Below are 26,117 nucleotides of genomic sequence, written 5' to 3'. Positions count from 1 at the left end.
TTTTAATCACAGGAAACATCAGAAGTCAGATACAGCAGTAGAGACATCCCGCTTTGTCAGAGACCACAAGAGTGCTACTACTTGAATCCTTGTTTCTGAAATACTGCTCTTTTTCTATAGAAAAAGTGCATACCAGCAAAATTTTTCTCTCATCTTCACTGGTTTCGGCTTTCATGTATGTGCGAGTGGCCTGGGGACTGACGGACGTTTCATATGCAGGAACCATAGGAGAGCCAGAGCGATCCAATGATAAGGTAGTGATACTGGCCGACCTAAAGGAGAGAAAACCATGAGAACATTTAATGCTACCAATCCATGAAAGGCTTAGCCTCAAGGAATGCCTACTACAACACAATAGGCTCTGTGCCTGTAATCAGAGGAAACATTCTTCAAAAAACATTTCTTCTGAACACTAATTGTGAACTAAAAATGCACGCTCTCCCATAACATAAGAAATGCCATACTGGGTCAGACCAAGGATCAATCGAGCCCAGCATCCTGTTTCCAACAGTGGCCAATCCAAGTCACAAGCCACTAATTCTGGTAACAAGCAATGGCTATTCCTTATTGATTAATAGCAGTTTATGGACTTCTCCTCCAGGAACTGATCCAAACCTTTTTTAAACCCAGCTACACTAAATTGCCTTAAGCACATGCACTAGCAATGAATTCCAGAGCTTAACTGAGCATTGAGAGAAAATGAATTTTATCCGATTTGTTTTAAATATGCTACTTGCTAACTTCATGGAGTGCCCCCTAGTCATCCTATTATCTGAAAGAGTAAATAACTGATTCACATTTATCTGTTCAAGTCCTTTCATGATTTTGTAGACCTCTATATCATATCCCCTCTCAGCAGTCTATTCTCCAAGCTCAACAGCCTCAACCACTTTAGCCTTTCCTCAAAGGGGAGCCGTTGCATGCATATCATTTTGGTCACCCTTCTTTGTACTTTCTCCAGTGCAACTATATCTTTTTTGAGATGCAGGGACCAGAATGGCACATAGTATTCAAGGTGTGGTCTCACCATGGAGCGAAACAGAGGCATTATGACATACATTTTATTTGACATTACCTTCCAAATAATTCCTAATATTCTGTTTGCTTTTTTGACCACAGTAGCACACTAAGACAACAATTTCAGTATATTATCCATTGTGATGCCTAGACCTCTTTCCTGAGTGGTAACTCCTAAGACAGAACCTAACATTGTGTAACTACAGCAAGGGTTATTTTTCCCTATATGCATCACTTTGCACTTGTCCACATTAAATTTTATCTGCTATTTGGAAACCCAATCTTCCAGTCTCGCAAGGCCCTCCTGCAATTCATCACAATCTGCTTGCGATTTAACTATTCTTCATAATTTTGCATCATCCGCAAATATGATCACTCACTGGTTGTACCCCTTTCCAGATCATTTATAAATATATTAAAAAGAACTAGTCCAAGTATAGATCCCTGAGGCACTCAGGGGTTTATGCATCCCTGCCAGCAGATGGAGACAGAGAAAGTTTAACTGACACTGCTTCATAATCCCTGGTGCCACCTGCAGTTCCTCAGTATTGAACTGTACCCAAGCCAAAAAACAATTGCAAAAACACTGGTGAAAAACATGTAAGAAAAATAGCCAAACAATCTGCCAAGATTAGAACTGGAAAAAATCTTAAACTACCTGAGGCAATCAGAGCTGAGCGGATGATTCTCCACCTCTATAGATTGGGCGGGTTCTGGACTGATCCTTGGTACTATAGGAACAAAAATTAGCAGGTAATAACCAATTTTCCTTTCCCTGTACATACCCGGATCAGTCCAGACTCCTGGGATGTACCAAAGCTCCCTAACTACTTAGGGTGGGACCTGGAGAGTCCCGCTCGCAAGACACTTTCACCAAAAGACAGACTCTGGATCCCTGACATCTAGACAATAGTGCCTCGCAAAAGTACGCAGCAACTTCCAAGTTGCCACCCTACAAATTTCCTGTGGCGAAGCCAACTGGGCCTCCACCCATGAGGCCGCTTGAGACAGAGAAGAGTGAGCCAACAAACCTTCAGGCACCTGACGGCCTTTGAGCATGTACGCCGACTCAATAGCCTCCCTTAAGCCACCTCGCAATGGTAGCCTTGGAAGCCTGGGTACATTACTTCACACCACTCCATAAAATGACAAGGTGATCAGATCTCTTAAAATCATTCATTACATCGAGATACCTCAGCAAAGCCCTACGGACATCCAAATGCCTAAGCTCCCATGCATGAGGCACAGAAGCATCCAAGTCTGGAAAGGCCAGAAGCTCCACTGTTTGATTAACATGAAACTCCGATACCACCTTGGGAAGAAACAAGAGAACTGTCTGCAACTACACTCCTGAATCAGAAATCTAAAGGAATGGATCGCGACAAGATAAAGCCTGCAACTCAGATTCTTCTCGTAGAACAAATGGCTCAAAGGATGGCTCACATAAAAAACTCGGAGGACAAGATTAAGATTCCAGGATGGACAAACTCTCCTCAGCGGAGGGTGCAAATTCTTAACCCCCTGAAGAAACTGGATCACATCTAGTTGAGAGAACAACATTCCACCGTCAATTGTACCATGTAAAGAAGCCAGAGCTGCCACCTAAACTCAGAGTTAAAAGCTAGGCCTTTAATTAAACCAATTTGAAGGAAAGAGAAAATGAGACACCAAAGACCATAAGGCCTGAATACCTTTAGTTATATACCATGCCTCAAAGATCTTTCAGACTCAAATCTTCGACAATGAAGTAGATATCCGCCTAGCTTGTAGGAGGGTAATTATAACTGCCTCTGGGTACCCCCTGCATCTCAAACACTGCCTCTCAAAAGCCAAGCTGCGAGACAAAAGCGATCTACCTGGTGTGAAAATATGGGGCCCTGACGAAGGAGGCGAGGAAGATGACTGAATCTCAGTGGTCCATCCACTGCCAAGTTGACCAGATCCACGAACCACGGCCGATGCAGCCACTCCAGGGCTACCAACACTATATCCCCCGGGTACCTCTCTATCCGACACAAGATATTGCCGACCAGAGGCCAAGGGGGAAATACGTACAGCAGAACCTCCCGAGCCAAGGAATCACCAGAGCATAGACAACCTCAGCCCCATATTCCCGCCTGCAGCTGAAAAAGCAAGACGCCTTTGCATTGAGATGAGATGCCATTAGATCCACATAGGGACACCCCCACCTCTCTCGAATGAGCTGCATCGCCGACTCAGACAATTCCCACTCTCCTGGATCTAGAAGTCTACGACTTAGAAAATTCACCTGGATGTTTTCAACCCCTGCGATATGAGATGCCGCTATCTGGATCAAGTGCTACTCCGACCAAAGAATCAACTCCTGAGCCACCATTCAGCTCTTGGTTCCGTCCTGCTGATTGATATATGCTACGGTCATCGCATTGTTGGACGCTATCCTCACTGTCTGGTCTCTAAGCGATTGATAGACCAGGAGGTCTATTCCGCCGACCACATGCCCTGGGTTGATTGACGCTGAAATACTGCTTCCCAACCAGAAAGATTGGTATCTGTAGTGAGAATTACCCAATCCAGAACCTCCAGATCGACACCACGTACTAGATTGGACCTCTGTAGCTACCAAGACAGACTGTCCTGCATCGGAGCATCGAGAGACACAGGCTGATGAAAAGCCTCCGACAACGGGTTCCACTGCACCAACAAAGCCCTCCTGAATTGGTCTCATAATTGCAAAGGCCCAGGGAACCAACTCAAGAGTTGAAGCCATCGAACCCAGAAACTGTAAAATATCCCAGGCTCTAGGTAGCCGCAAAATTAACAAGCACTGAACTTGCAAATGTAACTTGCACACACTCTCCTCCATCAGGAACACCTTGCCTTGCTTCGAATCGAACTGAGCTCCCAAATAATCGAGAGTCTGAGACGGGGTTAGGTGGCTCTTTGCCCAATTCACCACCCAGCCTACAAACACCAGAGTATGAATTACCTTCTGGACTGTGGTGCGAAAACCAGCCTCCGACTTCGCCCTGATGAGTCAATCATCGAGATAAGGGTGTACCAACACTCCCTTGTACCTCAGGGCTGCTGCCATTACCACCATGACCTTGGTGAAGGTTCGTGATGCTATGGCCAGCTCGAAAGGGAGAGCCTGGAACTGGAAATGTTGACCCAGCACCATAAATCTCAGAAAACGCTGGTGATCCTGATGAATGGGAATGTGCAGGTATGCTTTCCATCAAGTCCAACGAAGCCACGAACTCCCGATTGCACACTGCCGCAATTACCAACTGCAAGGTCTCCACACAAAATCTTGGGACCTTCAATGCTGCATTTAGCTGTTTCAAGTCCAAATCGGGACGAAAAGTTCCTTCTTTTTGGGACCACAAAGTAAACGGAATACCGACTTTTGCCCCATTCATCTAGAGGGAACGGAACCACAGCCCCTACGTTCTGCAACCTGTCTAAAGTCTCCCAAATCACCTGACGCTTTTCCACCGACCCGCAGGGGGAGACAAGAAAGAGGTCGTGAACGGGCCGCACAAATTCTAATGAGTAACCTTCTCTTATGACACTGAGCACCCACTGATCCTGAGTGATCTTGACCCACTCCCTGCAGAATTGAGCTAAACAACCCTCTATAAAAGAAACGACGGAGTGGGCCAGCCTCGCCTCATTGGGAGGATTTTACTCCTGTAGCCCCACCACTGGTGGAAGCTCTGAAAGGCCTATGACCGCCTCGAAAGGACTGCCCTCAGGTCTGACCATGGCCAGAAAATTGCTTCTGCGAAGCTGGGGCTCCTCTCGTATGACGAGACCACCTGCCATCCCAAAAATGTGATTGGAAGGGAAAGGATTACTTAGTCTTAGGCCTATCCTCTGGCAACTTGTGTACCTTGTCACCTGTTTGATCGGTTGCTCCAAGCCCTCTCCAAACAAAAGACAGCCTTTGAAAGGTAGGGAACCCAACTGGGACTTGGATGACACAGCCGCCGACCAGTTATGCAGCCACAACAGCCGCTGGGCAGATAGAGCAGAGGCCATAAGACGAGACGAAATCCTCAACAAATCATACAAAGTCTCAGCTACGTATGCAACATGGGTCTCCAAGCATTCCGCACTACTTTTATCAACACCTGACTTTGCCTGTCCAATCTGAAGCTGCTGCACCCAATGCAGACAGGCATGTTGCATGAAGCTGGAACAAATGGCTACCCACAAACTCAGAGCGAACACTTCAAAGAACCTCTTGAGATGGACCTTCAGCTTACGATCCTGAACATCCTTCAATGCCATAGCACCCACTACAGGAATAGTCATCTTCATAGTGACCACAGATACTTCCGCGTCCACTTTTGAAATAGAAAAAAGCTCTAAGGTCTGTTCAGGCAAGGAATAAAGCTTTGACATCACTCGTCCCACTCTCAATCCGGCATCAGGTGTGCTCCATTCCTGATCCACCATCTTTTGTATGGACTTATAAGGGAACACTGACAGGGGACCCCGAAGCCCATCCAGGATCAGATCCACCTCCATCCATGTCCAAGTCTTCCTGAGGGAGCTTTAACCCCCATCTCATTAAGGATCTGAAGAATCAGAGTAGCTAATTCTTCCCTCCGAAACAAAATGAAGAAACTTGGGGTCGTCCCCCTCGGACACCGGAACAGCCTCCGCATTGTCTCCCAGAACCAGGTCAACTACATCCATATCAGCACCCGGAAGCCCCAACAACACTGCCCCCGAATCCCTGGGGAACTAAGTCATCTGTGTCATCATCCGCCTAAGCCAGTCCCAACAGATGCTGCACACTGGAAGACAGATTCCCCCTGAACCAACCAGTTGACACGGGAACCCCTAGAGACGAAGAAGGGGGAACTAGCCCTGCCTGCTAGGACCCAAGGCCCTCCTGCTGTGCCAAACAGGCAATGTGAAGAAACAAAAACTCAGGGGAAAAAGCACGGGGAGCCGATGGCCGAATAGACACTGGAGTCCTGCGCTCCCCGAAGCTGGTAAACCGAGAGGCAATGTCTCTCCTGCCCCCCCCCCCCCTTGCCCCTCCAGTGGGCCCGGGGAAAGTCTCGGGGAGAATCCCTCATCTCCTCTGGTGTTGTGGTCAAAACCACCAGGGAAGCTAAAATGGCCGCCATTCTCGTGTCACCAGAGCTTTCACCAGCAGGAGCGCTATCCACAGTAGGGCCAGCACTGCTTCTTGTGCGTTTCGCCAGAGTCTAGAGCTGCGAAGGCCCTTCACCTCCCGAAACGCATGCCGAGCACAGTCCAATGCGGCCTAGCTGTGTTGGAACTGCACCATACGCGTGGCGGGACCAAGCACCCCCTGCTGAGCACAAGTGCCGCCGCGAAAATGCTTCCCCAAGAAGATAAAAGCAGCCCAGATGAGTCCTTAAACCTTACCTCTCAGCTCCAGCTGCTTCCTCGGTTTATTTATTTATTTATTTATTTATTTATTTTTTATAACTTTAACAGTTAGGAACTCCCCTCTCCTAAAGCTGAGGGGAGCTGTCCAGCACAGCCCAGCCTAAAGTAACCAGGAGAGGCAGAGATCCCAAAGCAGCTGTGCAGAGCCAACAAGCTGCCTAAGCGGCCTCTTGAAGGAGAAGGATCTGGACCACCAGATTTGCACCCCACAGATCACACTGGAGCGAGCATACATAAAGGTCACTGACCTCCAGCTCGTCCATCTCAAACAAACAGGGAAGGGTTCCCCCTGGGAGGAAGGCTGCAAGAAAAAAAGAAAAGAAATGGGCAAACTACAGAACTGTAGGCGCATGTACCAGCCACCATCTGCTGGAGACAGAGAAATACTGAGGAACTGCAGGTGGCACCAGGAATTATGAAGCAGTGTCAGTTAAACTTTCTCTATCTCCATCTGCTGGCAGGGATGCATAAACCCAGGAATCTGGCCTGATCCGGATATGTGCAGGGAATCACTAATTAATCTGGTAGTGACCTGCAATGGGATAATTAAACTCGTGATAAGGCCTGGAGCAATCCTGTGTTTTAGATAAAAAGCTGATTGATTTTTAATGTGAAGGTGTTTCCTGTCTATAAATCAAAGGATGAGCGGGAGAAAAAGACAAACTCACACAAACTCAAGTTTTTTCTTACTTTTGGCATTCTTTTTATAAGAGAAACACACAGACACACACTAAAGAATATACCCGATAGTTTTCCTCTCCAAAACTTTTTAAGTTCTAAAATTTCCCAAGCTAATACTTACCGTTTCTCTTCAGCTACCAGCAAAATGATCCTCTCCGCTCAGTGCTCCCCGTATTTCAGGCAGTCACTTTTTTTTAATTTTTAAGCATTGACTGGCTCTACAGATATTAAGCCTGCCAACACTAGAAGCTCAACAGGGTGAAATTTCTCTTCTGAAAGCCACATAAAAACTCACACGCACACTCATGCAACAGAAAGCAGGAGGAGGACTGGTAGTGGAATTATTTTGTCTCTTTGTTAAGCACTAAATTTTAAGCAGCAGCAAAAACAAACTTTTTTTTTGTCCCAAGGCCAGATTGTGTTCTGGCCCCAGGCAGTGAGCTTGCATTTCCCAAGGATGAAGCTGGAAATCAGATATTAGAAAGAGTTCTGACAGCTCAGTGTATTGGCTGTAAACTCAGGAGGCAAGAAGTGCAGCATTAACAGCAACTGCAGCAAATGAACATGTGGGAACTGAGCTGGAAAGCAGGAGGAAGACACTCCAAGTCAAGAATCTTTGGCCTAATAAGTTAAGTCAAGAAAGACAAATATAGAAATGCACATACATACACACCATTATTCATTCCTAAAATATTTCAGAAAAATAACTGATGGAAAAAAACGGCACATCCCTTGACACTCAAGTTTAATAAAACAGATTCTTTTCTAAAAATGAAAAAAGAGTTCCCACGAATGTCTTGGGATTTTGGCAATGGAAACAGATATTGTAAAGCACATAGTACATTGTCTGTCCTGGATTCCAATACTTTACCTGTTACGGGCAGGAGACTTCCCAGCATCCTCTTGCACAGGGGCAAGACGTGTAGAGAGCGAAGCAGCCGATGGTTCCTGATGAATCAGGCTGAAAATAATCAAAAGACAATATAGCACTTTACACCACAAACAGGTTAAATGTCAGCAGCTCATGCAACCAGATACAGACTTCTGCTTTTCTTTTCTAAAAAGTAGAAGGCAGATAAGGATTACAGCACAAGGGCACAGAGATATCTGCATTTCACCAAGGGCCCACTTGATAAATCAGTCAGCTAATCAAAGCCGATTGGAATTTACTGGCAGAGACAACTGGATCAGACTATAAGAGGAAGAGACAGTCAACAATATTTAAAAGAGCTGGTATAAAAGACAAAGAGGTCCAAGAATAAAATCAATAATTGTATCTATGAAAATAGAAACTAAGATTTCATAAACCAATAAATATATATATAAAAAAAATAAAAGGCAGTGTAATAAACCCCCAAGCAGGGTGACAAGAGGTCTAATTCCTGGCTCATTGTGCAGACATGCTCAATACACCATACCTAAAATCAAAGCAGCAAGCAGCAGCAGTGTTTCATGATCAAAAGGATGCTTCAGCGCTCTCATATTAGTGGGACCCTACCTCTCAAATTATGGTACACTGGTAAGATGCCTGGGACCAATGTACTTTCTAGTCAGCAACATCTTCTCTCTATGGTTCCCACAAAAACTTAGACAGTCCAACTAACAGTTTAATATGGAAAAATACCGTATTTTTCGCTACTTAAGACGCACTTTTTTTCCCCCAAAAGTGGGGGGGGGGGGGGGGGAATGTCTGTTCGTCTTATGGAGCAAATATTAAAAAAAAAAAAAAAACCCACCCCATCCCAACCCTTTAAAGTTAATTAACTACAACCCCCCACCCTCCTGACCCTCCCCAAGACTTGCCAAAAGTCCCTGGTGGTCCAGCGGGGAAGCAGGAGTGATCTCTTGTGCTCGGGCCGTCGGCTGCCAGTTTTCAAAATGGCGCCAATAGCCTTTGCCCTTATGATGTCACAGGTGCTACCGGTGCCATTGGTCGGCCCCTGTGACATAGTAAGGGCAAAGGGCCGTCGGCGCCATTTTGAATACTGGCAGCAGATGGCCCGAGTGCAGGAGTTCACTCCCGCACCCCCGCTGGACCACCAGGGACTTTTGGCAAGTCTTGGGGGGATCAGGAGGGTGGGGGGGGTTGTAGTTAATTAACTTTAAAGGGTTGGGATGGGGTTTTTTGTTTTGTTTTGTTTTTTTCCCAACAAAGAGAACGATAAATGTTTTCTGATCCGGGGAGTGGACAGAAATGGCCCTCCCGAGACCCGAAAATGAAATGGGGACCAAAAAAAAGTTATGCCCTCCCCTAATTTGCTCCATAAGATACCCAGACGCCCAGGAACAGAGCCGATTTAGCACACCATTTTTTATTTATTTATATATTTTTTTAATTTTCCTGCTCTGAATCCTAGGTGCTTCTTATGGGCAGGTGCGTCTTATGGAGCGAAAAATACGGTAAGTGACACTGGCTTAGCACTGTTGACCATTAAAAAAAAAAAAAAAAGTCACAGAAAGGAACTGTTCACATTTACTAGCAAAGGTACCACAACCTTGAAGTTTAATCAGTCAACTAACTGATCAAGAATGTCTTGTCATGACTTACCAGCACTTACTGGTGTCTCTTAATGCATGGTATCACAAAAAAAGAAAAGTTCACTGTATTTACTGCTATTGATTTGTCAATTATCATTCATAGCTCATAGTCATTTGCCTATACCTGGAAAGGAAAATTGGTACTTACCTGTTAATTTTTGTTCCTGTAATACCACAGATCAGTCCAGACAGGTGGGTTTTATTCAACCCTACCAGCAGATGGAGGTAAAGAACAAAACTCTGGGCACTGCCAAATATTAGAGAGTGCCACCTGCAGTCCCTCAGTATTACTCAATACCCAAGCCAAGATAAGTAAATTATTTAAAAGGACTCCCCCCAAAATGGATACCCCTGACCAACTGGAAACCAATGTAACAAACCGTAATTGAAAAAATGTTAGCCAAAAATAGCAACTCTGCATTGCGAACAAAAAATCTCAGCAGTCTTTCGGCATAGATTCTCCTGCCCTCCTACACCGGGCAGGAGCCCGAAAGACCCGCTTGAAGAACACTCTCTCCAAAGGGAACAGCCTCCGGATCCCGCACATCCAAACGATAATGTTTGGTGAAAGTGTGTAATGAAGACCACACCGCGGCTCTACATATCTCCTGTGGGGACACTGACACTCAACCCAAGACGTCGCCTGAGCCCGAGTGGTATGTGCCCTAAGAGCCCCTGGAACTGGTTTGCCCTTGGAGACATAAGCCACCGCGATAGTCTTTTATTCACAGAGATAAAGAGGATTTTTACGCCTTCTCTCCCTTCTTTGCACCCCTGAAGAGGACAAACAAATGATCAGAGCACCGAACTCATTAGTGACCTTCAAGTAGCGCATTATCACTCGTCTTACATCTAAAAGATGGAGATCCCGGACCTATCGAGGGATCCCGAGACCAATCCGGAAACCCCGGCAACTCCACAGTTTGGTTCACATGAAAACCAGACACCACTTTGGGAAGGAATGAAGGCACCAGTCACAAAGACACCTTGTCCAATGAAATCTGCAGAAATGGATCCCGACAAGAAAGCTCCTGCAACTCAGATATCCTCCTAGTCGAACAGATAGAGCCCAAAAAAAACATCTTCAGAGTGAGGCTTTTCACAGACATGCGACTCAAAGGCTCGAAGGGCTCTTCATAAAGGACCTTCAACATTAGATTGAGATTCACTCCGGACAAATATTACGCAGAGGCGGACAGCAATGCTTGACTCCCCATAAAAAACACACCACATCCGGATGGGAAGCCAAAATGTTTCCCTGTACTCTCCCTCTGAGACAACCTAAGGCTGAGACCTGGACTCAAAGCAAACTATGGGCCATCCCCTTGGCTAAGCCCTCCTGCAAAAACGACAAAATATAAGAGACTGAAACCCTAAGAGGGTCCAACCCCTGTTGTCCACACCAGGTCTCAAAAACCTTCCATATTCTGGAATAAACCAATGAGGTAGAAGAACGACGCACTTGCAGAAGCGTAGCTATTACTGGATCGGAATAACCTCTCACATGCAACCGTCTCTTCCCAAAAGCCGGGCCGCGAGACAAAAGCGATCCTCCCGATCCGAAAATATGGGACCCTGACGCAACAGATTTGGTAAGTGGGGCAGTCGAACAAATCCGTCCACTGCTAACTGAAGCAGGTCCACGAACCAAGGACGATGAGGCCACTCCGAAGCCACCACTACGACCGACCCCAGATAACTTTCTGTTTGAGTACCCTTGCAATAAGAGGCCACGGAGGAAAAAACATACAGGAGAATTCCAGTCTGCCATGGGCATACCAGGGCATCGATCCCCACAGCCCGGATTCCCTTCGACGGCTGAAGAACCTCTGCACCTTGGCATTGAGACTTGTTGCCATCAAATCGAACTGAGGAGGACCGGAAGGCTCATCTGCATACTGCTGCCAGCATCCCCCGGGAGAGGAGTCCAGAGGTCACTGCAAGTGATCCAGGGATTGACTTCCACAGGCCCCGCACGGTTTGCAGTAGAGGAGGACCTTCCATTAACTGAGTGAAGATTAATTTAACCGTGGTTTAAGAGGATTGGTAAGTAAAGTTTCAGAAAGGTGAAATTAAGGGATATATTCTTTAGAGTTTGTGTGTGTCTGAGGTAAAAAGCAAGCCAGATATAGTTAATTCTAGTGTCTGTCTTTCCCACCCACTCAACCCTTGATTTTTAGACACAAGACACTTTCCCACCCACTCAACCCTTGATTTTTAGGCACAAGACACTTTCTTATAAAAAATCAATCAGGGTCTTATCTAAAACATAATATTGTACCAGCCCTTATTGAAAGTTTAATCATCCCCTTGTAGCACACTAGCTGATTAATTAGTAAATTCACCAGTAAATTTAAAGTACTCTCATTCCAACTCCCTTAGAATCCTAAACTTAACTAGGAACTCAATAAAACGAAGATGAAAGCAGCAGTCCAGCAGCAAGAGGGGGGCTTTCCTGTCTTTTGCATTGAGTGTCACATGTATGATTTTTTTTACCTGCCGGTGAGAGACTGTATGTGTGCACTCGGTGCAAAGAACTCCTGGCTCTCAGGGAACAAGTCCGATCTCTGGAGGCTAGAGTAGCAGACTTGGAGGAGCTGAGGGAGACAGAGAGGTACATTGACGAGACCTTCAGAGACATAGTAGCCAAGTCCTAAATCCATTCTGGCAGCCCCAGTGCTGCCTTGGATCAGAAAGGTCTCCCAATAGAACATCACCCTGGTTTAGCAGGAAGTGATCCTGTAGCAAGGACCTGCTCTCCAGGTGATGTATTATCCTCTCGCACTGAGGACAAATCTCCCAGGGCTACTGCCCAGGAGAGAAGGGTTAGGCCGGCCATCATAGTTGGTGATTCGATTATTAGAAATGTAGATAGCAGGGTGGCTGGTGGACGTGAAGACCGCCTGGTAACTTGCCTGCCTGGTGCGAAGGTGGCAGACCTCACACGTCACCTAGATAGGATTATAGACAGTGCTGGGGAGGAGCCGGTTGTCGTGATACATGTGGGCACCAATGACATAGGAAAATGTGGGAGAGAGGTTCTGGAAGCCAAATTTAGGATTTTAGGTAGGAAGCTGAAATCCAGAACGTCCAGGGTGGCATTCTCTGAAATGCTTCCTGTTCCACGTGCAGGTCCCCAGAGGCAGGCAGAGTTCCAGAGTTTCAATGTGTGGATGAGACGATGGTGCAGGGAAAAGGGATTCAGTTTTGTAAGGAACTGGGGAAAATATTGGGGAAGGGGGGAGACTTTTCCGAAAGGATGGGCTCCACCTTAACCAGAGTGGAACCAAGCTGCTGGCACTACCTTTCAAAAAGAAGATAGAGCAGCTTTTAAACTAGAACAAGGGGGAAAGCCGACAGTCACTCAGCAGTGCATGGTTCGGAAAATGTATCCTTGAAGGATACTAATGAAACAGGAGAGTTAGGGCATCCCAACAGAGAGGTTCCATTAAATGCAAATATAGTTCATATGCCTATATGTAAAAAATCACCAAAGCTAATGAGTTCCGAATTATCCCAAACAACTGAAAAGCAGGTTGTTAAAACAAGCAAAAAACACACTCTGAAATGTCTGTATACCAATGCCAGAAGTTTAAGAAGTAAGATGGGAGAGTTAGAGTGTATAGCAGCAAATGATGAAATTGACATAATTGGTATCAGAGAGACTTGGTGGAAGGAGGATAACCAATGGGACAGTGCTATATCAGGGTACAAATTATATCGCAATGATAGGGAGGATCAACTTGGTGGGGGTGTGGCACTTTATATCCAGGAGGGTATAGAGTCCAACAGGATAAAGATCATACAAGGGACTAAATGCTCAGTAGAATCTATATGGGTAGAAATCCAATGTGTGTTGGGTAAGAGTATAGTGATAGGAGTATACTACTGTCCACCTGGACAAAATGGTCAGACAGATGATGAAATGCTAAGAGAAATCAGGGAAGCAAACCGATTTGGCAGTGCAATAATAATGGGAGATTTCAATTACCCCAATATTGACTGGGTAAATGTAACAGCAGGACTTGCTAGAGACAAAGTTCCTGGATGTAATAAATGATTGCTTCATGGAGCAATTGGTTCAGGAACCAACAAGAGAGGGAGCTATTTTAGATTTAATTCTTAGTGGAACGCAAGATTTGGTGAGAGAAGTAACGGTGGTGGGGCCACTTAGCAACAGTGATCATAACATGATCAAATGTAAACTAATAACTGGAAGGGGGACAATAAGTAAATCTGCAGCTCTAACACTAAATTTTAAAAAGGGAAACTTTGATAAAATGAAGAAAATAGTTAGAAAAAAAATGAAAGGTGCAGCTGCAAAGGTTAAAAGTGTTCAACAGGCATGGACATTGTTTAAAAATACAATCCTAGAGGCGCAGTCCATATGTATTCCGCGCATTAAGAAAGGTGGAAGGAAGGCAAAACGATTACCATCATGGTTAAAAGGTGAGGTAAAAGACTATTTTAGCCAAAAAAACATCCTTCAAAAATTGGAAGAAGGATCCATCTGAAGAAAATAGGATAAAACATAAGCATTGTCAAGCTACGTGTAAAACATTGATAAGACAGGCGAAGAGAGAATTTGAAATTAAATTGGCCATAGAGGCAAAAACTCATAAAAACATTTTTAAATATATCCAAAGCAAGAAACCTGTGAGGGAGTCGGTTGGACCATTAGATGACAGAGGGGTTTAAAAGGGCTCTTAGGGAAGATAAGGCCATTGCAGAAAGACTAAATGAATTCTTTGCTTCCGTGTTTACTAATGAGGATGTTGGGGAGATACCAGTTCCAGAGATGGTTTTCAGGGGTGATGAGTCAGACAAACTGAACGAAATCACTATGAACCTGGAAGATGTAGTAGGCCAGATTGACAAACTAAAGAGTAGCAAATCACCTGGACCGGATGGTATGCATCCTAGGGTTCTGAAAGAAATCTCATTTTTGAGTTCCAATCTATTAGTTAAAATTTGTAACCTATCATTAAAATCATCCATTGTACCTGAAGACTGGAGGGTGGCCAATGTAACCCCAATATTTAAAAAAGGCTCCAGGGGCGATCCGGGTAACTATAGACCAGTGAGCCTGACTTCAGTGCCGGGAAAAATAGTGGAAACTATTCTCAAGATCAAAATCGTAGCGCATATAGAAAGACATGATTTAATGGAACATAGTCAACATGGATTTACCCAAGGGAAGTCTTGCCTAACAAATCTGCTTCATTTTTTTTGAAGGGGTTAATAAACATGTGGATAAAGGTGAACCGGTAGATGTAGTGTATTTGGATTTTCAGAAGGCGTTTGACAAAGTCCCTCACGAGAGGCTTCTACGAAAACTAAAAAGTCATGGGATAGGAGGCGATGTCCTTTCGTGGATTACAACCTGGTTAAAAGACAGGAAACAGAGTAGGATTAAATGGTCAATTTTCTCAGTGGAAAAGGGTAAACAGTGGAGTGCCTCAGGGATCTGTACTTGGGCCGGTGCTTTTCAATATATATATAAATGATCTAGAAAAGAATACGACGAGTGAGGTTATCAAATTTGCGGATGATACAAAATTATTCAGAGTAGTTAAATCACAAGCAGACTGTGATACATTACAGGAGGACCTTGCAAGACTTGAAGATTGGGCATCCAAATGGCAGATGAAATTTAATGTGGACAAGTGCAAGGTGTTGCATATAGGGAAAAATAACCATTGCTGTAGTTACACGATGTTAGTTTCCATATTAGGAGCTACCACCCAGGAAAAAGATCTAGGCATCATAGTGGATAATACTTTAAAATTGTCGGCTCAGTGTGCTGCAGCAGTCAAAAAAGCAAATAGAATGTTAGGAATTATTAAGAAGGGAATGGTTAATAGAACGGAAAATGTCATAATGCCTCTATATCGCTCCATGGTGAGACCACACCTTGAATACTTTGTACAATTCTGGTCGCCACATTTCAAAAAAGATATAGTTGTGATGGATAAGGTACAGAGAAGAGCAACCAAAATGATAAAGGGGATGGAACAGCTTCCCTATGAGGAAAGGCTGAAGAGGTTAGGGCTGTTCAGCTTGGAGAAGAGACGGCTGAGGGGGGATATGATAGAGGTCTTTAAGATCATGAGAGGTCTTGAACGAGTAGATGTGACTCGGTTATTTACTCTTTCGAATAATAGAAGGACTAGGGGGCATTCCATGAAGTTAGCAAGTAGCACATTTAAGACTAATCGGAGAAAATTCTTTTTCACTCAACGCACAATAAAGCTCTGGAATTTGTTGCCAGAGGATGTGGTTAGTGCAGTTAGTGTAGCTGGGTTCAAAAAAGGTTTGGATAAGTTCTTGGAGGAGAAGTCCATTAATGGCTATTAATCAATTTTACTTAGGGAATAGCCACTGCTATTAATTGCATCAGTAGCATGGGATCTTCTTAGTGTTTGGGTAATTGCCAGGTTCTTGTGGCCTGGTTTTGGCCTCTGTTGGAAACAGGATGCTGGGCTTGATGGACCCTTGGTCTGACCCAGCATGGCAATTTCTTATGTTCTTAGGAGCCCCCATCAATCGCAGAGAAGATTCCAGGCTTCTGGAGATAGTTCCCACTCCCCCAGATCCAACTGCTGTCGGCTGAGGTAATCCACTTGGACTTTGTCTCCTGTTAGTGGGAGACGGCGATCCCCTAGAGATGGATCTCTGCCTACTTGAACAACAGTCAGGCCTCCTATGCTACCGCCGGACTCTTGGTTCTCCCCTGGCGGTTGATGTAAGCCACCGTGGTCGAGCTGTCCGAAAAAACTCCTATCATCCGACTGCGGACCCAGGGTAAACACTCTACTAGAGCCCTGCGCACTGCTTTCGTTTCCAGTCAATCGATGGACCATGCCTGTTCCATCGATGACCAAAGGCCCTGCGCAGACTTGCCCAGGCACACTGCTCCCCATCTGCGAAGACTGGCATCCGAGGTAACCACCACTCAATCCGGGACTTCGAGAGGCATTCCCTTCTCCAGATTTCTTCGCGTCATCCACCAGGCCAGACTGGACCTGGCTGAATCCATCAGAGACCGGGGCAGAAAGTATTGCTGCAACAGAGGATTCCAGCGTGATAGCAACGCCCTCTGAAGGGGTCTCAAATGAGCAAACGCCTATGGCACCAGTTCCAACGTGGATGCCATAGAGCCCAGGACCTGCAAATAACCCCAGACCTTCGGCTGCGGTAAATGAAGTAGCCGAGCTATCTGCTCCTGGATTTTGTTCAACTTGTCAAATGTAAGGAACACCCTGCCCTGCAAGGTGTCGAAACGGGCTCCTAAGTACTCGAGGATACAAGATGGCAGCAGATGACTCTTCTACATGTTGATGATCCAACCCAGAGATTCCAGGAGAGACCTCACACAGTCCACGGACTGCACACACTCTTCCAGCGACTTCACCCGATTCAGCCAGTCGTCCAGGTACAGGTGCACCAATAGTCCCTCCTGTCGCAGGGCCACAGCCACCACCACCATCACCTTGGTGAAGGTACACGGAGCAGTGGCCAGCCCGAAGGGAAGCGCTTGAAACTGATAGTGTTGCCCCAATACCATGAACCTGAGGAACTTCTGATGTTCTTGCCGGATGGGGATATGAAGATAAGCTTCGGTGAGATCCAGAGACGCCAAAAACTCTCCGCTCCTTACCGCCACAATTATGGTACTTAACGTCTCCATCTGAAAACGTGGTACCTTCAAAGCCTGGTTGACCTTTTTGAGATCCAGGATAGGATGGAAAGTGCCATCCTTTTTTGGCACCACGAAATAAATGGAATACCTGCCTTCTCCCTGTTCGGCAACTGGCAGCAACAACACCGCCTGCAGACTTAATCGCTGAAGCGTTTCCTGGACTGCTGCCCGCTTGTTTCGGGAAAGATAGCATGACTCCAGAAAGGCCGGCCTGAGAGGGTGAGCAAATTCTAAGGCATAACCTTCTCTCACTACACTTAATACCCACCGGTCGGATGTTGTTTTGGTCCACGCCCCGTAAAACCGGGCCAGCCTGCCCCCTATTACCAGAGCCGGAGAGCGGACCTGCCGGATCTCACTGGAAGGACTTACTGCCACCCACTCCCTGGGAGGCACCACCTCTAGATGACCTGCCAGACCCTCGAAAGGACTGCTGTCTATGCGAAGCCTGTCTTGGAGCAGAGGTCCTAGAGGATCTTGTCAAACGAAAACGCCTTGAGTCTCGAAAACGAGGCCACGAGGAGAAAGACTTCCTGATCGACTTCCGATCCTCCGGCAGTCTATTTCCTTTCGTCTCCAATAGCGACTTCATCAGACGATCCAGATTCTCACCAAAACAAAAGCTTTCCCTGAAAAGGCAAATTACAAAGTTGTGATTTCGATGAAATATCAGCTGACCAATTTTGCAACTACAAATCCCGCCGGGCCGCACCAACAAGACCATACTGCGAGCCGTGGTCCGCACCAGGTCATATAAGGCATCAGCACCATACGCAACCCCCACCTCCAGTCAAGCCGCCTGGGCCAGGGATAGGATCCCAGAGGCAGTCTGCTCCTGTGGCTTCTGGATCCAACACAAACAGGCCCGCTTCATGAGGATGGCACAGACCGCCGCTCGGAGGCCTAACCCCAGAACCCCAAAGACCCGCTTGAGATGCACCTCCAGCTTCCGATCCTGAATACCCTTCAGAGCGGAAGCTCCAGCCACCAGGATGGTCGTCTTCTTGGTGATTGCCGAAACCGTTGCATCCACCTTCGGAACCTTAAGAACATCCAAATGCTCCTGCATCAGCAGATAAAGCTTGGCCATGGCCCTGCCGACTCGCAATCTCGAGTCGGGGGAATCCCACTCCCGGTCAATCAACTTCTGAATTTTCTTAGGAATCGGGAAGGCACTGGGAGGTTTCCTGATGCCATCTAGCACCGGATTAACCCCTTCTGCATCCGAATCCCCTAGCGTCAGCTTGACCCCCAACTCCTCTAAACACCTGGGGGATAAGTGAGCGCAGCTCCTCTCTTCTAAAAAGACTGATCACTCATGGATCATCGCCTTCAGCCTCCAGAGCCTCCGCTCCTGTTTTTGCATCTAGTGGATCCAGAGGTTGGTCCCTTATCTGGTCCTCATCAGGGTCGGCCTCCGAATAGATGTCTACTTCTTCCTGAGACTCGTCAGACTCCTCCGAAGCTGACTCCACACATGCCGGTCGTCCCTCGCGGGGGATGATGCGCTGTCCTGTGGACCCCTTAGCTGAAGCCTTCTTCCACTTTGCCGAGTCTGTTGGGTTAACCTGCAAACCGCACTTTCCCTCCTGCTTAGCCAGAAAGGCTTCGTGCATGAGTAGCACAAATTTGGGTGAAACCCCCCCCCCCCCCAGGGGTCCCCTAGGGCGCTTGGGGCTGATAGGACCTGCACCATTCTGATCCTCCGGCCTCTGCTGGGACTTCGAAACAGGAAGAGACGGCAGGGACCCCCCGAACCCTTGGGGCGGTACCCCCCTGATCTGGTGCCGCTTCCGCGGCCATAGCCACACCGTCCTGTGAGCCTAGCTCCACCAGTCTTGCCCTGCTCTGGGGTTGTAACATTTTATCTGATGCCCCTTCCCCCCCCTCCCGCACACGCTGCGCAGAGGAGGTGCTCATTAAGAGGATGAGCATATTCTAAGGCATAACCTTCTCTCACTACACTTAATACCCACCGGTCGGATGTTATTTTGGTCCACGCCCTGTAAAACCGGGCCAGCCTGCCCCCGATTACCAGAGCCGGAGAGTGGACCTGCCAGATCTCATCGGGAGGACTTACTGCCACCCGCCCCCTGGGTGGCACCACCTCTAGGTGACCTGCCAGTCCCTCAAAAGGACTGCTGTCTATGCGAAGCCTGTCTTGGAGCAGAGGATCTAGTCGGACGAAAACGAGGCCGCGAGGAGAAAGACTTCCTGATCGACTTCCGATCCTCTGGCAGTCTATTTCCTTTCGTCTCCCCTAGCGACCGGGATCGCGAGGGGGAGGGACGCACCACGCGGCCGTGGGTAGCACAAAAAACGGCAGAGGGGGCCTAGCCTAAAGAGAAAGTTTCCCACCGGCGGGCTCAGGAGGCCTCAGAAAAAATGGCTGAAAATCACACGCTGGAAACGGCAGGGCAAAGAACCCCAAAACGGAGGTACTGGCTCTCAACCGTGCCCTGTCCCCGCTGACGGCGATCCCACTCCGTCCGATGACAAGCAGGCCCGCCCCGACTGCCCCCAAGTCAACTGCCTGACCGGCAGCTCAGCTGATGCTTGAGCTGCCTCTGCAGCAACACAGCAACTTTTTTTTTTTTTTTACTCAGAGCCTTAAAGGGCCCTGTTACAATGCTGGACTGGAGGCTCAACCCACGGTCTGGACTGATCCGGGTACGTACAGGGAAACAGGAGCTAATAAAAAATTAGGGTACTTCCCTTTTGTAGCTGACGGAGGGGCTTCGGGTGACTCCGAGGGAACCATACCACTGGTTAATTGGGTCCCAGGGTTGCAGGCTGAACTGGCCAGGGGTATCCAACCCCCCATTCGCCCGGCTCCACCCGAGGGATGGCCCTTGCACAGGAACCTGCCACATTGGGAAGCAAATTTTCTTCCTTAACAAAACAAGTCAGTCAGGACTGCAGGAATAGCACCTCTACCATCTGCTGGAGGTAGAGAAATACTGAAGGACTGCAGGTGGCACTCTCAAATATGTGCCAATGTCCAAAGTTTTGCTCTCTACCTCCATCTGCTGGTAGGGATGACTAAAACCCACTTGTCTGGACTGATCTGGATATATTCAGGAACACATTTTAGTTAGATTATGCTGCTTAAAATGGATAAGCATTCAACCAATATCTCTTGCTGAATACAGTCAAATGAGATTCTTCACATTACAGCAATCGTACGGGAAGGTAAATAGCAGAAGACACTACCTCTGCCGGGCTAAATCCTCCTCCAGGAATATGTTACGGCTGGCCTTTCTGCCCCCCACAGGAGTGCGCGGCTCGCTGGGGTCCAGCACAGACATGGAAGAGGAGGAGTCCGACAGCATGTTCAGGTCCTCCCCAAAGGTGCTACTGTCTGCTGAGTGAGCGTAGTTCAGTGCAATTTTGCGACAATAAGTGCATGCTCGGAGATCACCTGTGAGCAGAAGGAAAGAGAATGGAAAGGTCAGTGAAACACTTTGGAATCCATTTTCAGATGTGAATAACAAATGCAAGCAATTTCTTGATTTGGGTGCTTACCTTAAGCAGTCACGCTTTTACTTTTTAAAATGATGAAATTAGTCTTACCTGATAATTTCCTTTAATACAGTCAGAGTAGTCCAGGCAAGACAAGTTGGTTGTATACTCCAACCAGCAGTTGAAGATAGATGAACAGGCTTGCTGATGTCACTCCTTGTAAGCATCTGTGCTGACACTAGCCTTGCCAGTATTGCTGTAACAAGCTACTTGTGGGACAACTTTAAAGTGGAGTGCAGAAGTAGCCTAGTGGTTAGAGCAGCAGGCTACAAGCCAGGGTTCAAATCCCACTGCTGCTCCTTGCAACCTTGTGCATGCCATTTTACCCTCTATTGCCTCACGTACAAATTTAGATGGTAAGCCCTCTAGGAATAGGTAAATACCTATAGTACATTAATGTAATCCAGTTTGAAGTGCCAAAAAGTGGAATATAATCTAAATAAAAAAATACCAAATTTATCACCAACAAAATGCAAAGAACAGTAGCCAGTGGACTTCCAGAACAGCCAAGCAATGGAAGTGATAGAAAAGGTCAATATTATACAATAAATCACTCACTTGAAGAGCAGAATAGAACTTCCTCTATAATCTTTATTCCCTGCCCTTTTTTTTTTTTTATACGCAAAATGATAAGAATTGAGGCATTAGAAGCATAAGGATACGAACTCTAAAATCAGGCAGTACGGGGAGGGTCTGACTATATTCAAGGAAAGGAAATTATCAGGTAAGAAGTAATTTCACCTTCCTCAAGTCAGACCAGGCCACACAAGACAAACAGGATGTATCCAAGCTTTCGAACAGGGCGGGACACTGCCGAAGCCAGTCACAAAACTACCAATACAAAGGCCTCCTCTCTGAACCCAATAATGCTTAGAAAAGGTATGCAATAAAGACCAGGTGGCTTCCATGGGAGACACCAACCTCAGCTCTGTCCATGACATAGCCTGAACCCTCATGGAATGAGCTTGTATCTGCTTAGGTAAGGGAGTTCCTGAATCTACACAGACTGCAATAATGACCCATTTAATCCAATGCACCACGGTAGCTCTAGTGGCTGCCTTACTCTTCCATGTTTAGCACAAAAAGATGATCTCACTTCCTGAAGGTGTTAGTGACCTTTAGGTATGGCAAAAGGACTTGACGTCCAATGAGCAAATAAGCTTATACTCTTCTCTAATCACCTGCTCGACAAAGGAAGGCAAGGAAATTAATCAATTCAAGTGGAAATCAGTTAATGGCAATGTACAAATCCAGACCATATCTTTGATAATTAGCAAGAAAGGGCCTCTACAAGAAAGAGCTGCAACTCAGAGACCCTCCTGGCGGAAGAGATGGAGACCAGGAAAACAGTTTTCAAAAGTAAAAAGCTTCAGAGAAATAGATCTGAGAGGCATGAAAGGCACCCCCAACAAGGACTACACCAAATTCAAGTCCCAGGAAGGAACTAGAATTCAAAGAGGTTGCCTATTATGCTTCACTCCTCGCAAGAGGCGAGACATCATGAGAGGTCTAGAACGGGTAGATGTGAATCGGTTATTTACTCTTTCAGATACTAGAAAGACTAGGGGGCACTCCATGAAGTTAGCATGTGGCACATTTAAAACTAATCGGAGAAACTTCTTTTTCACTCAACGCACAATTAAACTCTGGAATTTGTTGCCAGAGGATGCGGTTAGTGCAGTTAGTATAGCTGTGTTTAAAAAAGGATTGGATAAGTTCTTGGAGGAGAAGTCCATTACCTGAATATTAAGTTGACTTAGAAAATAGCCACTGCTATTACTAGCAATGGTAACATGGACTAGACTTAGTTTTTGGGTACTTGCCAGGTTCTTATGGCCTGGATTGGCTTACCTTTTTTTTTTGTTCCATAGCCAAGGGATCCCACAAAAGTGAAGTAGGGAGAACAATCTTTCACTTCAGAAGCCCTTTTAATGCTATCTTATTCAGCCTACCTGGCCTGAGTCCACAGCATAGGTTGCTTATCTGACCATCTGCTGGAGACAGATAATACTGGCAGGCTGGTTTCTGTACAGATGCTTATAAGGAGTGACATCAGTAAGCCTGTTCATCTCTGTCTCCATCTGTTGGTAGTGGTACACAACCCATTTGTCTTGCCTGGACTGGTCTGACTAGATGAAGAGGAAATTCACAATTTCTAACTTCCACCAGGTTCATATCCAAATGCAACTACACTCAGTAAAACTAAGGACCAGATGTACAAAGATTTCTCCCATTTTGTGTCAATCTGAAAAATGCTTCATACATCTGGCCTTAAGTGCATAAGTGGATCAAATAAATGTATAGCTTGAATTTAATTAGCAGAGCCCTTCATTTCTTTGCAAGCAATCTGATTGGCTGCACTAAGCACTGGGAACTAATGACATATACCTCAGAAGACACAAAAGTCAAGAAGTCCTGAATGCACCCCTCAGAGCTCTGATTAACTTGTTTTTAGAAACAGTTACACTTGGACTGAAGATGAGCAGATGTAGCTCTGCTCCACAAAAGTGAAGACTAGGAGGAAGCAGGTAATTACAAAATCCAGTATATCAGTATTAGCAGGCAAAATTATAGAAAATCTATTAAAAGGATAGTGCAATACTTTCAAACATGCAAATTACAGAACCCTGGACAACAAAGAGGAGATCTTATCAAACAAACTTAATGGAGTTCTTTGATGAGATGATTAAGTCATGGATCAGGAAAGAGCAGCGGATTGTTGTCTATCTGGAATGCAGTAAGATTCTTCACACTGTTCGATCCAGACAGAAAGCTGGTAAACATTTGCTTAAAATATCTCTTGCTTGCAATTAGGAGTAACGAAAAAAAATTTCGAACAATTGCATAGTAATAAAACTGTTGGGTTTTATTTGAATGTAATATGCATTTTAAAATTTGCTTTTCATTGTATTTTAGTGTAAATTTTCTGTACACTGCATAAGGCAGTTTTATAATTGGTCTGGGAAGGCGATCTATAAAAATTGTGAAATAAAGTTATATTACCAAGGATTTTCAAATTGAACTTGTGTACATAAATATGCTTTGAAAATCCTCATGTAATTGAAAGAATATGTGCACAAATTACCTCAAAGTTACACCCTGCTTGGAACAAATGTAACTTCTGCATGGTAACTTACACAAAAATTGTAAAACAAAAATTATGCATGGAAGTCTGAATTCTACCAGCCCATGGCCCCAAGAACGCCTCTCTGCAGTTTACATAAAAAGTGCATGCGAAACAGGGTTATGATCATACTTTTATGCACACTGAGCCCAGGCTGATGTTCACAAATTTACATGCAGAAACTGGGATTTATGCATATAAATTCTTCTGAAAATTGTCCCCACTGTTATGAATCCTGCCCGCGGGCTTCCCCCGTGAGCAGGCTCCTCACCTTGTTGCTCTCCCAATGCGGCTGGACGCCATCGGTCCTCCCCCGTGGCTGGGGCCACGGACTCTGGTTCCTCTTGTGGCCTGGAGGCCGCCCATCGTGTCTTCATCGCAGCAGGAGCCACGGACTTCGGACCTCCTCCTTGGCATGGCGGGCCTACCACCGTGCCACTTCGTGGCTGGAGCCACCACCCACGCCAGCATCATCTTTGCGGCCAGAGACCACAGTCCCCGGTCTTGATTGGCGGCCGGAGCCGCCCTCGGGTCCTCCTGCAGCGGCAGGAGCCGCTGCCAACGTCAGGGCCTGCTCCTCGGCCCAGCCTTGCCTCTGCGACGTCGACGTAGGTGCAGGGCCGCTGTCAACGGTCCTGCACAGTTTCCGCTTCCTGCTCCTAGGCGCGCGGCCGCGCCTCTCTTCAAGATTTAAAGGGCCCACGGCCGGATATGCCCTGGGCCCCCACCTAAAGACTGTTTGCTGTGCCAGCCCTTTAAAAGGGCTGCTCCTGCATTCCACCTTTGCCTTGCATCAGAGTTACTTCACTCCTGGAAGTCCCTATCTTCCAGCACTCCGTCAGGTCTTTCATGTTCTTCGTAGGAGCTCCATGTCTCGTTGGTTCCTGTTCCATGTCTTCGTCTCCTGAGGTCCTCGTCCAGGTCTTGATATCTTGATGTTCCTAACGTCCTCCGTCTCTGCGCTCCGGATGTTCCTGAAGTCCTGATGTCCTCGATGGCTAGAGATACTTGATGTACCTGATCTTCCTGATGTCTGTTCCTGCCATGTTCCAGCTCTCCGAGGGTAAATCCGTTTCATCCGGTTCCTGTTTCTGGTCACTGGAGCCCCTGCCAGCTGGATTCTGTTCCTGAGCCTGTCCTGCTCCCGCGTGGTCCGTGACCAGCCTCCTTAGGCTGAGTAGAGTGCGTAGAGGACAGGGTGGTCCGTGACCAGCCCATTGGGTCCGCCCGTGAAGGTGGGCTGTGTACGGCGCCCTGAGGAACAGGGCTCACCTGTCTCTTCTAAATATTCCAAGTCCTTCTCGTCTCTTCTGGATTTCCTAAGGTCCATAAGCGTCATCCTTGCCTCGGACATTTCTCTTGCCTGGAGACTTCATCTTCACTAGTCCCAGATGTCTGCTATGACCGGAGCCTCCATCTGCCAAGCTTCAGCCCTTGTCCGCCCTAGTCTCGTGTCCAGCCTGCTGCTCCATGCCGATCTTATGCGGCAGGTCCGAAAGGGCTGGGAACGGTCGGAGGACTGTTTATATTACCAACATCTTCTTGTTGGCTCCGGGAGCATGCAGGCCGGCAGAGGGTGAGACATGCCGCCAACCCTCGGTTCGGTCCTGGTCGCCTGGGGTCGGGCCGAGGCCCAAGGGCACACGAAAAACCCGAACATAACACCCATAGTGGCCCAGTACTGGGACCCTAAACACTGGGAAACTGTAGTTATGGAAAAATTAATGTGGTAGCTAAAAAATAAATAATTCATCACTGCTATACTATTTTGGACACCTTTTTTTGACTTCCTAAAACCTTCATATCTACCTGAAATTAAGATAATTTTAAAGGATATGATTATTAGTATGACCACATAATTCAAAGTGCAGTATGTTTTGGTTCTATGGTGTGCACTCTCTTCTGAAGGTTTCTCTGTAGATGGAATTTGTTTTTAATTGCGTTTTGTCATTTTTATCTATTATTTTATTCTCTCTGTTGTATCCATATCTCCCATTACTTCTGGTTATGGCATGTATGACTATGATCTAAAGATTTTGTACTTTAGTAAATGCTGTATTAACTGAATTTGTTCTCCTTGGTAAATAAAACATTTTCTTTGCATATAAAAAAAAAAGT

General features: G+C 46.4%; 1 protein-coding gene across 7 annotated transcripts in view; it reads right to left on the bottom strand.

The window, feature by feature from the left end:
- Positions 1-26,117, bottom strand: part of PIKFYVE (phosphoinositide kinase, FYVE-type zinc finger containing) — a 404,626-nt gene that overhangs the window by 291,975 nt on the left and 86,534 nt on the right. For all 7 annotated transcript variants that reach the window (XM_029606384.1, XM_029606389.1, XM_029606390.1 and 4 more), the window contains 3 exons: positions 20,567-20,774; positions 7,985-8,074; positions 134-272 (listed from right to left, as the gene is read on the bottom strand). In XM_029606384.1, coding sequence (XP_029462244.1) covers positions 134-272; positions 7,985-8,074; positions 20,567-20,774 — 437 coding nt within the window. The remainder of the gene's footprint in view (positions 1-133; positions 273-7,984; positions 8,075-20,566; positions 20,775-26,117) is intronic.

This window comes from Rhinatrema bivittatum, chromosome 6 (genome assembly GCF_901001135.1).
Source record: "Rhinatrema bivittatum chromosome 6, aRhiBiv1.1, whole genome shotgun sequence".
Taxonomy (NCBI): Eukaryota; Metazoa; Chordata; class Amphibia; order Gymnophiona; family Rhinatrematidae; genus Rhinatrema; species Rhinatrema bivittatum.
The sequence above is the reverse complement of the archived record's forward strand: the minus strand, read 5'-3'. Positions and strand labels throughout refer to the sequence as shown.